The sequence below is a fragment of the Sparus aurata genome, chromosome 4 (genome assembly GCF_900880675.1).
Source record: "Sparus aurata chromosome 4, fSpaAur1.1, whole genome shotgun sequence".
NCBI lineage: Eukaryota > Metazoa > Chordata > Actinopteri > Spariformes > Sparidae > Sparus > Sparus aurata.
The window spans coordinates 9,272,217-9,286,246 of NC_044190.1; the positions used below are offsets into that span (position 1 = coordinate 9,272,217).

A 14,030-nucleotide genomic window follows, 5' to 3' on the forward strand; every position below is an offset into this window, starting at 1 on the left:
AAATTGTAGAATGTCTTTGTTCCTTTGTAGTTTTTATGATTCATAATAAAATCATGTAGTAAAATGCAGTAAAGCTGACACATACATAACTATAGGAACTCCTGACTGGTGGAGCTTGTTGGCGGCTACACACAGTCAGGGAGTAGAGGTTTGCCTGAGAAGGCCACTTTATTTGCAGAGAAAGTTGGATTAATCTGGTTGTATTGTGGTTTGGCTTGTAACAATGGTGCTAAACTGGATCGCTTAATGTGGAAACAATTGCAAACATTCTTCCAATTTGACTGTTTATTGCATAAACACTCAAAGGAGTTGGGCAAAATTAAAAATCTGGAGAATGAAGAAGCAGCGATTACTTAATTTTGTGTAAATTCCTGGAGGGAATGAAAGAGTTTTTAAACCACACCGCAACGTGGATGGAAAGAAACCTTTATCCACATTCAACCAGGAAACACAGGGGGAAGAAACTTGGACAGAACAATAGTTTATATAATGGATTTTCAGCTTACATGTGAATCGTTTTAAAGGGTGGAAATGAAAAGAGTACACATGTCAAACGGTATTTTGGCAACACAAAGAGGAAAAGGAACGCAGCTACAGTATATCTGATATGGACATAATCCACATGAGATATGAGATATATGACGGCTTTAAAGACGTGTTCCTGCTGTCTGACCAACAGTCAGCACGCGATCACATGCTCACAGAAGTAACCCCTGCATGAGTCATGACAGGAAGAGGTTGTGGTTGAAATCTAAGGTTGACTTAAACGAAACCTCACATTATTAAGATTTGCATTGTCTTTGGCCAGTGGAGTTCTTTTGTCCAGTATGTTCTTACATACAGTGGACTCAGAAGATCAAACTGTCAGCAGTGAAGAGCCGTGATGCTGGTAAAGATGTAGTGAGGTCAAGCACAGCTGTATTTGTTTACCCGGAAAGTGAGCGAGTGAATACCTCATCTGTAACAGATGAATGGTGAATTTGAAAGCAAAAATGTATGGAGGCGGCCAACAGCTTAATGATATCAGAAACCCCCGCAAAGAGGCTTCAGAGGTGAGAATACAGCCAAAATGACCGAATCCTGTGTGAGTCAGCCTTGAGATATTTCTGGAAGGAAAGTCCAGAAACACTGATTGTAAGCATTCCGTCTTTTTTCTAACCTTTTTTTAAATTTTATTTGCTGAAAACAGCCCCAGTTGGACGGTTTTCATCCCACCACATGCTCTACATTTTTGTTGTGCTATGTGTTTTGTGGAAAAGCAAGAAAAGGAAAGTCAAACGGGAGAAGAGAGAACAACATGGATACATGATCCTGATTCAGTCTGTCTGCACGTGGAAGACGAGTTCTTAATGGTCACATACAATCATACTGAGAGCTACCTCGTGAGGGGCACTGATACAGGAATTGAATATGTACATGTTTCATATTGTGGGAAACCAGAGCACCCAGAGGAAACCCACGGGGAGTCCATGCAAACTCCCTCACTCCACCTGGACACTCCTCTGATGCGTGATTGGCATGTCATTACTCTATTAGCTTAGATGAGACAGGACAGACCATTACAGATGGAACATGAAACATTGGAGGATTTTTCCCCACAGAACCTCCACGGAGAGTATTCCTATCAACAAGGAACGTTTTTTTAAATGTAATTTCATTTGCTTCTAACTGAATCATGCACGCCATCCTGCTGTCTGGACTTCCAGTGTGGATCAAAACCGAGTACAGACTTGGAACCTGTAAGTTTTGTCATTTTCTATTTCTATGTCTATTGTAGCACACGTTGGAGTATCTAGTATGTGGGACAGTCAAGAGAAACTGCGTGAACATCAAGCCTCATTTGAAGCGGAGAGTTTGGGAAATGGTTTTGTTTCTTTTTGTGGAAGGTAACACTTCGACGCAGCTCAGCCGGCTCCGTTGTTAATGTTACACATACGCTCCTGCTGCTCTGTGATCCTCACCAGCCTGAGTCTGTTGCTGCTGTATTTAAATGTACTTGCTAAACAAGTTTACTGATTACACTGATTATTGCACTTACTTACATGAATACATTTAGAGTTTTCTGCCGAGATTAGCTGTTGAGTTGCCTAATCCTACCCCCCCCCGTCTAACTCTGAGAATGAACCACTGTACATTAACTGACATGATCAGGCAGGATACTCCTCACAAAACACATGTAAGCCTATTGACCTTGTAAACTAAATAATACTTAGCTTCTGTCGTTTCTCATTTTTGTGTCTCCTACAGTGTAACACACGAGTGTGTTCTCTGGAGAGGAATCAGCAAGCGTCACAGAAATTATACTCTGTCCTCTGTGGGATGATACAGCAAAAGATAATCAGTGCTTATGAACTTATAGGATATGGAATACAAAACTATAATGATCCCACAGGGAGAGATGGATCATCGTAGCAACTAAAGTAGCTGAAGTATGGAAGCAATAAAACCAATCATGACTCCATGACATCTATCATCGTCTCTTACTAAATCTGTGTAGGAGCCAGAGCTCACATACTGCAGCATCATATTATGGGTGTTATCTACTGCAGTAATGAGCCTCGCTCATTTAAACCAGAACAACATGCCAATCAAGTGAAGGGATGTTTTGTAGTCCAGTGGAGCCCATCAGTGCTGTCAGAGTCCACAGCTGAGAGTGTTTAGAGCGAGCGGGCTCAGAAAGAAGCAGAAAGTTAACTCTCTAGATCATAAACCTGCTGTAACAGCCAGCACAGACGACACAGAGACAATTCATACAGACTCATACATAAACATGCAAGCTCACACACTGATTCTGGGTACAAACCATGTATATTTGGCTTGGCAGGGCTGGAATCAGACCTCCAGCGAAGGTAAAATAAGAAGACGTAACGGCCAGGACAATAGAAATGTAGAAATTGAACTGACTCACCCTCATCGCTGTGAAAACCACAGTGGAGGAGGAGGAGACCTGCGGCCGACAAGGCCTTTGTTTAGATGGTACAAGCAGCGAGGGTTTACTTCTACACAACACCGCAAAACCCTCCGAGACGGAGACGTTTCTTTACATTTTATACATTTAGCAAACAACCACACAGACTGAGAGCAGAAGAAGAAGATGACGGAGATGCTGAAACGATCAGCAGCCAAGTGCAAGAAGTGGAAAATGTCCAAGAGCCGTGACAACAGGCTGGACAACTTTCTACAGTCACAAACACATCATCAAAGAAACTGTTCAATATTTCTTAAATATCACTGTTACGCTCTTCTCAAACATCAAATGATCCTTTACATAAAACCTCCTACCTTGTGTTGAGTGCTTCTATAATTTAAGTATCGTAAGTACCATAATTTGCTTCACTGTTATGATAGCAACTAAGACCACTTTCTTTGGGAAGGTGTGAATTGTTCCAAATTCTTAACATGTCATCTCCAATCGAAACTCCACAAATATAACTTTTTTCCCAGATTATTTGAATATGAGAGTAGAGCCAGATGAAGAAATAAGAGAAGAAAACCATAATTTACTGGAAGAGGTCCAGCCTGTCTGGACACGACAGAGCTGTGTGGGTGCAGATTAGACTGTTAGACTGACCAGGTCCGGGTCAAACACAGTTTAAAAACCTCAATTGTTCAATCAAAGTTTGGCAAACATAACTGGGCACGGCAGGTCTGTCAAGCTTGTGATTTCTCCACATGTAGTAAAAACAAAAGGCCTCTCCAACACCAAACCAATTCTACAAAAGCTACTAAACAGTGACAAAACTTGCATGGTCCTCAGCCCAGAACAGACCCCATTAACTTTTGATGCTGATCCAGATAAAAGGACAGATCCATGACTTGTTCTCTCCATCTTTAACAGACAGGGATAATGCAGGGATCTTAATTAAAAAATACATATATTTAAAAATATACTTGGCATATTTCGATGGCTGATATCTATGAGAGTACAATTTGATGTGGATCCAAATAAACATCAAGTGGATTTAAACATATTTTTTAATTGATATTAGAAGAGACTTAAGTGAATTAGAGGGGGTTGTTTGGCCTTGGTGGAGGTATGCGCTCTACTGAATTCCAATGAAGTTATCATTGTAAACTTCTTATATGCCACACAGTGCAAAGTTTGAAACAGGAACTACAGGGACAGGGGTATACAGACAGTCTCAGTATTACTTTGTGAGGCAGCTGTTTTGCAAGATTATACAAGAATCCATCTGAGCAGCCTTCAAGTTCGGGTCTTGGGACTGAACCGAAGTTATTTTTGAAGGACCCTATAGGGAAATTCTGGCAGCTTCAGGTGTGGTTTCAGTGTGACGACAGCGAGAAGCAACTGCTTGTTCCAAAAAAGCAATGGCTGCTCCTTAAGTGCCTGGTGTATCTGCTATAACATCAGTTAGCACCTGCCACATACGTTTTAAAGGTGCTTGGCCTTTTCCAAACTGTTTCCAAGGTCGACTTCTCTGATGGATCCTTGTAACAAAAAACATCTGGTTAGTGTCAGTAAACCTCTTTAGTGAAACTGGCCTCAGATCTGCAGCAAGAGCTACAATTCAAACGTCAGTCCTTTTAAAAAGATGGAAATATGTGGTAGCGGCTTCAACAGGCCCGTCTGGAGCACATACCGCTCTCATTCAACCTGGATTGAAAGCAATATTTATGCACAGAAACAATGGATCAATCTGGTTGCCCTTGAAGTTTTGTGCAAAATCGATTTGATCCAGGTCTGTGCCGAACCGCCCTGAGAAACATGGCTCGGAAAATACAACCTCATCTAATCCACCTCCTCCAGCAACACACATCACATGTAGAGCCCGAAATCAAACACGACGCAGAGCCTGTTACAGTCTAACCTTGACAGTAAACAGATCAGATGGTCTGGCCTCACACCAGACCTGGTGCCTCATTTATTAAAGGATCTTCTTACGCCAGCAACCAAATCCGAGCCAAAGTTTGGCTTCGGAGGAAAGTTATCTAAACGTCAAAATGAGGGATTTACATTGATTTTCTCCCATTGTGTATGATGTATCATGAGCTAAAAGTCTTACAACCTGCCGTAATGTCGGCAGCGCATTCATTTGTTTCCTTCAACCTATGGTTCAAGATGTTCATACGATACGATATCAAAGAATATTTTTTAGGAGTTAGACCTCTGGAGACTGTATGTAATAGAGAAAGAAGAGCAAAGGGGGCCAATTTCATCAAGAAATATTTCATACCTTTCAAAAATTGACCCCTATCCCCCTCTAGTTTCATCTTTGTTGCATATGTCCTCCTTTGAATGACAAAAAATCTTTCACTTTTCACTGAAGATTCAATAGTTCAACTACATTTGGTGTTTGTAACCATTATAAGGAGTCTGTTGTCCCTGGCTCCCTCCAAATGGATGTAGTGCAATAAAAATAACTAATCCCATCCTCTCCTGTCAGGCTACTTCTACATTTTAGGTTATGATGTGGGCCTCCCTGAGGAGGATGCCTTCCCTATTTTTTTAGCTCTGGAAGAGAGAGAGAGAAAGTTAAAGTTCAAATTCTGTTCTGCTGTCACCGAGCCAGGCTGGTTGAGTCCAGCTCAGTGCAGAAGGTAAGTATAAATGTCTCATCTTGACTCCTTAAAGGGTAGCTGCTGTCGGTTGACAAATGGCGACACTTACAAACTGCGTCCACAGTGGAGATCATCATTCAGTCTCTGAGTGATGATCTTCAGGAAATGATTATTTTTCTGTCCCAAGTGGATATAAAGTTTCCAAAAAAGGGGGATGTACTGTGTGGAGTTCTGGAAATGACACGGCAGGGTAGTTTAGTGGTTACAGAAACCGCTCCACAGCCACAGCAAGATTCTGTCCTCCCAAACCGCATCAGCAGCCGCTTGTTCTGTCAGAGTGTCCTTGAGCAAAACACTGTTCTGGGAAGGACTGAACCCCAGGATCTAAATGTATAATGTAGAGTAACCCAGTGGACATGTCTGGGACACTTACCTGAAGCAAGTGCTGTTCTTCCCCCCCGCTCTGACACAGGGATACTCCACGGTCAAGATCTTATTATCTGGACACTCGGTTCTGAGAAAAGAAAGTCACACAGAAACAGTGATTGACTGAAACTTCTCTCACTGTTGTCCAGCTGTTATTTACACACTGATGAAACAGAGGGAGAGAGACATATAAGGACATATTATCACGCCGGCTTTTAATAACACTGGCACACTGACAGATGCAGAAAGACAATGCTTTTGATGTACACATTTACTGTACAACAAAAAAAGAAAACTAAATTACATAGTTAATGGTAAGCTTCATGTGCGCATAATAAAAGCGTCATCGGCCTGTAATATAGGAAGTAAGGTTCATGTCTGATGCATATATTTCATTTCAAAGCCTTTCATGGCCCATTCAGATGACGTGCTGATGGAATTATACTAGAAACTGGGCGATGCTGGAGTTCTGAGGCTGATATTCATATTTGAAAGATTACAAAAGTCAAATAAATATATAAATGGCAGAAATTCTCTATATTCTTTTAAAGGAAGCACATCAGTGACCAAAATATAGTGAGCAGGACCAATAACAGTTGACAATTTGATAGAATATGATCTCTGTCCGCCTTTGTTTGTTCACGCTGAACCAAGCAGCTCCGGCGTGAAGACGAACCAGTGTGCCAGTTCATACAGCACGCCAGCGCTGCAGATCCTAAAGAGGCATGATGGTGCACGTCATGATGATGACGTCTGTGTGTTTTTTCAAGGTGTGTCCCCAGGTGTCCTCCTGTTAAACTAAACATGTACCTGCTGACTGTTTACAATCAAATGGATGCTGTTATAATGTGTTGTGATTGAGATCCTGACCCAAAAAACATCCTGGAAGCTGACAAAGTTACGTTTTTCGCTCTTGATTATATAATAGCATAATCGCCATAAGTCAACTGGATGTTTTCTGACTCTGTCACACACAATGACCGGGGCTGTTTTCTGGGGAAAGTTCGCTAAAGTCTCGGTCGGGAGGGCTAACATAACTACAACAACACAATAGTAGAAGAAGACAAAGAGTGGGTGAGTTTACGTTTTATGCCGGGGACAAACGCTGTTTTTTATGCGGTAATGTGACGAAGAGTCGGGATGACAGACAGGATGACAGACACTTCTCCACGTATAACTGCAGTATTTTTCCTCATCTAAGTTGCCAAAGACAGTTACAGTTACCACATTACTGTTGTTTTGTCCTGTAACGTTGCTTTGTGGGACATTTTTATTTCATTTTATACCATGGTCTGGGGGAATACTCCATTCTGATTGGCTGCAGGGTGTCCATTAACCCCTGATATATGGACACCTACTAAGTAGTTCCAGTCAAATTGACTGTTCACCGCTGTAAATTAATGCGCTAGCTGGCGTATCAAATCTTAATATGTTATTTCCAGCACTGAGTTCAGTCCGTCAGTCCTTCAGTGTCTTATCCTCTGAACACCACAGGGTGGCGACTGTAACACACAAGCTGCAGAAAGTTCACTTCCCCTCTAAACTTACTGATACGCGAATACGCTGTTCAACTCTCTACTACAGGCTGCGGCCACAGTAACGTTACACACGGCCGGTCATTTGTTCGTGAAAATCTTGCTGTTGATTTGGGGACAATGACATGACTGGTTAGTTAACTAATCGTGTTAGCTAGCATACTGTCAAATTATATTTACTGTTTGTCAACCGTATGCAATGTTATTGACTTTGAATCTTGCTAGCATAGCGTTAGCTTTCTGGCTCATCGCTGAGCGGACTAGAATATCTCCCGTTGCTAAGTCGTATCTATGATCCATCCTATTTACTGGAGGAGTGAACAACGCTTCCGTTGCATAAGAATCTTACGGGAGATTAATGACTGTTCCAGGTATTAGTCAAACCCTCAGGCGTTACCAGGGAAACGTAGTTATGGCTTGTGAAAAACTTTATATTTTGATTGTAAAACGCATGAAAATGTAAATAAATGGTCCGAATCTTTTCTTTGGCAAGTGACCATGGTATAAGCAGGATAATGCCCGATGAGGTGTCCATAAACAGAAGTTAATGGACGACGCGGAGGCCTAAGAACCGTCCGACGCGCAGCGGGCATTATCCCTTACTTATTTTGCACGGCCGGTTCATCCATTCACACAGGTTCGGTTCTCCAATGCTGCCCCTCTCATACTACTTTCTGAGGCGCATCAAACGTGCAGCAAACTTTCACCCCTTGCTGCATCTGACACTTTCACACAGAGGAGGATGCGGACAATTGGCGCAGGATCCCTGCACTCAAAGGGCAGTATGAATGGGGTTAGTGTTACTGAATGACGTAAAACATTCCTTCGTCATTTCTTGACTGTGTTATTTATCTGCTGACATATATGCAGGTCTGTCTAGACGGATTATGTCAGACGAGCAGCATACAGGCATTTAATGATTGCTTTTAACCTTGTGTTTTAAAACTAGTCCCCCTCTGCTTCTGTTGTTTAGGAGAATGGTGGAACTTTTTTTGCTGTGAAGCTTAAGAAATAAAAATAAAACCTCACCCAACTTTCCATCAGCATGTGGGGGAGTAGATGATCACTGAGTTTACATTTTTGGGTGAACTTTTCCTTTAAAATATGCATTTTGAATTTCAACACATAACCCCAGAATAAAATAACAGAATATATACTGTAAAAGGTTTCTGATTTCATTAATATATTTTACTGCCAGTGACAATGTCGGTACTACAGTGTAGTCACTGCAGGAGGTCCAGTAAATATGAGTGTAGACATTTATATCCCATTTAAACAGAATCTGGTGAGATTACATTGAATCTTCAAAGAGTAAATCTGAGGGGATGTGTTTCCTTATGATTTAAGTGTAGATAATGTACATCAAAACAACGTCAGTGGGTTTACTGTGTGTGGGGTTTAACCTGCCCGCTACATGTGCTCTGTTCACATCCCCTCCTCACCTCCTGACCTACTGTCTCCGGTCACCTTAATAGCATCTGTCATGTTATGTCTGAGCACTAGTAACATTTGGCTCCCACCACCGCGACCGATCTTAACCATTTGGAGTTTCCCTTCGCCTTTTGCATTTCCTTGAAAATCACATTAGATTAGACGCGCTGCGGCGGTTCATCCAGGGGTCTCCTGTTTGACAGCCTGCTCACACGTAAAGAGCAGAAACCAATAAAACGTAGACTAAACCGCATTAGGGCTTTTGGCACTGCGCGCTCATCTGACAGAGAAGTTTTGTTATGTGTTTAAATGCCGAAATTAGATAGTTTTGTGAGGTGAGTGGATGCTGCCAAGATGTTCACAGAGCTCAGAGTCGCATTAACCTTGAATGATCACCAGTAAGCTGTTACTCACGGGATGTGGTTCAGGTTGGAAAGCGTATAAATGAATGTTGTTTAGGCTTTACACGGAGTCCTGCGTCATGATGGAAAAACGACATTTGGGATCGCTTCATCCCTCATTAAACTCATTATGGATGAGGCTGGCGTATAGCGTCATCAGCACACTGCGGTTCATTCACAAAAGATCAGGATCCTCTGATCGAGACCATGAGACTCACCTCGAGGTGTCCACGGCGAGCGTCGATCTGATAGAGCTGGCACCAGATTCCCACAGCAAGACAACACAGATAGCGCCAAATGGTAAAAGAGTCGCACCATAAAGTTGACCCATGTCCCCTCTGCGCTCCGGGACAGATGATCCGTTCAAGTGAAAACGCCTTCACATCAGCAAGACGCCGATGGTTTCATCTGTCAGTTAGCCGCGCGGGCAGTCGTATCAAAATATCAGAAATCCTTGTCAAGTATCCCGCAGAGGTGCCGCACATGGAGCCTGTGGGATGAAAAGTGGTGCGCTGTGCGTCCGGAGCCCCGTCCCAACTTTACGCACTGAGGCAGAGACCCCTTGGAGAGCTACTGAAGGGTTTACAGCCCAGTGTGTTCTCACTAATCCCTCTGGATTTACATTCCTGCCTTAAGAGACGAGTAGCAAGGTTCACACCCACAGCCCAAGGCGGCGATGACATGACAACAACAACAACAACAACAACAGCAACAACAACAACGTCTACTACTACACAAACAACCACTACAACGATAATAGTAAGAATAGTAATAATAATAATATTCATAATAATAATAATAGTTCAATAGTACCTAATAATCAAAAAAATAACACGTTTCATAATTAAGTTTCACAACATCCCTGTCGGCTAAGTGAAACTTCAGGCAGTAGGGGGCGCTACTGGACGCTGTGACGTGAAAATGGGGTTACTTAGAATTACATGTTCAAGCTGTAATAAAAATAAATGATGATCATAAAAAATAGAATTAATTACATAAGCACAAAAGGACTCCATAGAAAACAGTTTTACCTCTAAATAAAGGCACATTCAGTTAAGCACATTTAATACAAAGTGCTTTAATCAATGCATCTTAAGAAGGAGACTGAAAGACACAATATAATTAAACTGCACACAGGTTTCAATATTGTTTTATTTCATTTTATCTATTCATTTTGCAGCGTGTCCCTGATATGGGCCAAATATGTCCCGCTGACGAGCTAAAAAGAGATTTCACCATGTTTGGATTTTCTGGGAGGACCGGATCCATCAAATACATCCAAGTTGTATTTTGGTCACAAACCACTTAGTGACTTTTAAAGGGAATACATTTGACATCAGTTCTATGACAGAATGGAAATTAGGTCAAAGATTTGACAATAGTTGTGATGCAGCTTTAGTTTGGACTTCAGTCTGTCAGTCAGGCAGGAGTTTGCTTGTAAATTATAACTGAACACATGAACTTTAAATTTAGCATTGAATCCATTACGGTTCAGTGACAGAGAGTCAAATGTGCTATTGATAACATTCAGCCGCCAAACGTGTTATTCCATCTCCCCCCTTCACATACAACACTGCTGTTGTGTGAATCATCTGCCTCCTCTAGATGTTCCCAGTTTATTGTAGATGAAGTCACTAACACCAATGTCGCTAACGCTAGCTAATGCTAAAATCATTAATACTAACTAACAATAATGTCCGTCCACTGATTACACTAGCTAACGTTAGTTCAGTACACTGTAAGAATAAGCCATTATTTTATTTTTTTCCACAAACTGGCAACTACCAAGATGATCACTGACAAAACACAGATATCCCATAATACCAACGGTGTCATACTATTGGCTGACAAACCTTAGAAGCTGGAACCAACTGTCAGAATTCTAACACAGAGATAAACACAATTATTTGAGACAATACCTAGTGTAAAATACTTACATGTAAGCGTGAGTGTCATCAGCGTTATTATGACACAAAAGTCTTTGTATTTGTTGTGTTTTGTTCAAGCAGCTGTCAACAGTTTCATTCAGCACCAGAGCCACAGTGCAGTTAATCTCTGAGGTCCCAGCTGCACCACACACGAGCAAGCTTATAACAATTTATCCCCGATCGTTACTCGAAAGATTGAGTTGTTGTCATGACGATAACACATACGTTGCATCAGATGTGATGCACGAGATAACGCCGGAACTAGGAAGAGCTGAAAGGTGTGTTCATGTGCATGTGTTTTCAAAGTCATAGCTAATCCAGTGGCAGAGGATTCTCTGTGTGTTAGAGTCCCATGATCTCTTGTTTTTCATGCACATTAGATTAAATAAAAACATGACAATTTATATACAGGCTATGTCAGTAAACACATACAAGTATACATTTTCTCTGTGATTAGAATGCGTCTCTTATTGAACTGTCGACAGCTGTATTCGGTATGTGGGATGTTTCCATGACTGCATTTCCTGTTTCGCCACTTTTGATTGAATCAAAACGCAAACACTTGCAAAAAAACAACAACAAGATGAAACTTCTCAACCCAGAAATCTGTCAACTTTGTTTTGAAAAACAAGCTGAAGTTCAAGGGAGGAGGCCTTCAAAACAGAAGAAAGAAGAAAGGGATTAAATTAATAGCCTCCATGCAGAGGTCAGGTTTCTGTGCATAATATTTTTTCCACTCATTATTTGTGTTTTCTTACTCAAACTAGCAATCACTGCCTGATTAGTTGAGCTGTAAATTGCTGAAAGGCTTTTAAAGTTGGACAGCACAAACTGCTATCTGATTAACCCAGCACTGTAGGCAGAGTTTTCACATTATTATGATGAATAGCAAAACAGACTTTATGACATCTAGAATCAAAGACATTAATGAGCTCACGCAAGTTCTGTTCACTGTACTCTTTAGTTTCATTTTCTTTATCCTGCAAGAATATTCTTCATTTCTTTCACAGGTCTTTTTCAGTACAGCTGAATGCTATCTTCTTCTTCTTTGTTTTCTTCCTTCTCATCTTTATTCCTCTACCTGATGCACTGTTGTGAAATATAAAATTACATTAAGAGAGACCCATTATAGGTTGACTTTGTCACACTACATGACCATATCGCAAATTTACATATTTTCTGCCTAGCAGTGCAGTGCTGGCTCAGGCATGTGTGAGCTGACCAATCAGAGGAGACTGGATATTCAGGCGAGGGGGCCTTAAAGAGACAGGAGCTTAAACAGTGTTTCAGGCAGAGGTGGAATACAGTGCTGCGGCGCCGGACAGTGTGAAGAAACTGAAGGGTTCTTGGCCATTGAAGCATTTAAACCTATTCTATTAGTAAAACAAAATAAAATGTTAGACTTTAAAATTAGCATGATATGTTTTCAATCAACATTCTCAGCTTACAGAACCTGATAGCAAAAAAGGGGGAAAAAAATTGAATACTGTAATATATTTTCATGGCATATGGCAAATACTTTTAAATAATATGAAGTGCATCCAGTATTGTATACTATACAGTAATAATGTCTTATAGAGTTTTTAAAAAATTAAGTAGGATAAGTCACATTGAGCATCATACAAAGAACTGAAACTTCTATCTAAAGACACTTTGAGGGATTTCTTGTCCCTGGATGTCGTTTAAATGTTGTAGAGAGTTTTTGTTCAGGGTGACTCTGTTGACAGTTGCACTACACGAGCTTCTGTCGGCAGTTTAAAGACAAAATAAAGGGTAATTCCATTGTTGTGCGAGCAGATTTGACCAATAGTCACCTCAGCGGAAAGCAAGGCGCAGTGGTCAGTGGACGGTCAGGCGATGTTAGGTAACTCTGTACTCAGTGGTCTCACACACCGTCTATTCCCCCGGTGCATGGGGTTCTTGGCCACCTTTCAATAGAAACAGCTGGTTTTATTCACCACAAATGAATCATGCTAGAAATACACATGCACTCACTTACACACTTACTGTATACATGCATGCACAAAGTAACTGGGTCTAGCACATCAAATTAAATTGCACAGCCTCCTTTGGCTCCGTTCCCTGTAGAATCAAATAAATTCATAAAATATATAAAGCAACATTATTAAAGAACCGCAGCAAAGGGCAGCTGTTGAAATGGCAGTCGCTGCTTCGTTATTACGACCACACAGGCCATGGTTTCTCCTGTTCCCACGAAGGAGAGTCTCCTTTCTCGGTTTACTTTGGTTGTGGTTTTTATTTGGTGTTTGTCTATCTGCATATAATCAGGCTTCAAGAAATGTGTTTTTCATTGAGGGCCGGGGCCACATTCTGCTGCGTTACCAACTTTTTGTCATTCATGGATAAAGCTGCCAATTGTGAAACACATAAAAGCAAATACTTTTATCCTTAACTTCCCAAAGGAGTTAGAGGGGAGTTAGCTTGGCATCAAACGGTCACAGCTTTGTTGCTCATCGTGTTCAGCTGCTGTGAATGTAGAGACATCATCACTGCTCGACATCTATCATTGAATGATTATGTTTATATACAAGCCAATCAACTCATTACAACCAATCAGACAATGTAACAACTAAATTCTGAGTTTTTGTTCAGACATGCACTGTTTATACTAAAGACACTTTCAATAACTTTGTGTCGGACTGATGCTATGTAAAATAAACTGATCTGAGGGGGACACTCTCACAAGCCAGTTACTGAAACACTGACCTGAAATGTTTCCAGATAAGCTTGTTCTGATTTGGACTTTAATTCAGATGTGACAGTTGAAA

At 41.1% G+C, this 14,030-nt stretch overlaps 1 protein-coding gene across 1 annotated transcript in view; it reads right to left on the reverse strand.

Moving 5' to 3' along the window:
- The window catches only part of LOC115579719 (collagen and calcium-binding EGF domain-containing protein 1-like), a 37,831-nt gene extending 27,900 nt beyond the window's left edge, over positions 1-9,931 (reverse strand). The window contains exons 1-2 of the mRNA XM_030413324.1: positions 9,532-9,931; positions 5,954-6,034 (exon numbers count right to left, since the gene is read on the reverse strand). Coding sequence (XP_030269184.1) covers positions 5,954-6,034; positions 9,532-9,644 — 194 coding nt within the window. The 5' untranslated portion in view covers positions 9,645-9,931. The remainder of the gene's footprint in view (positions 1-5,953; positions 6,035-9,531) is intronic.
- Between the last annotated feature and the right edge of the window lie 4,099 nt (positions 9,932-14,030).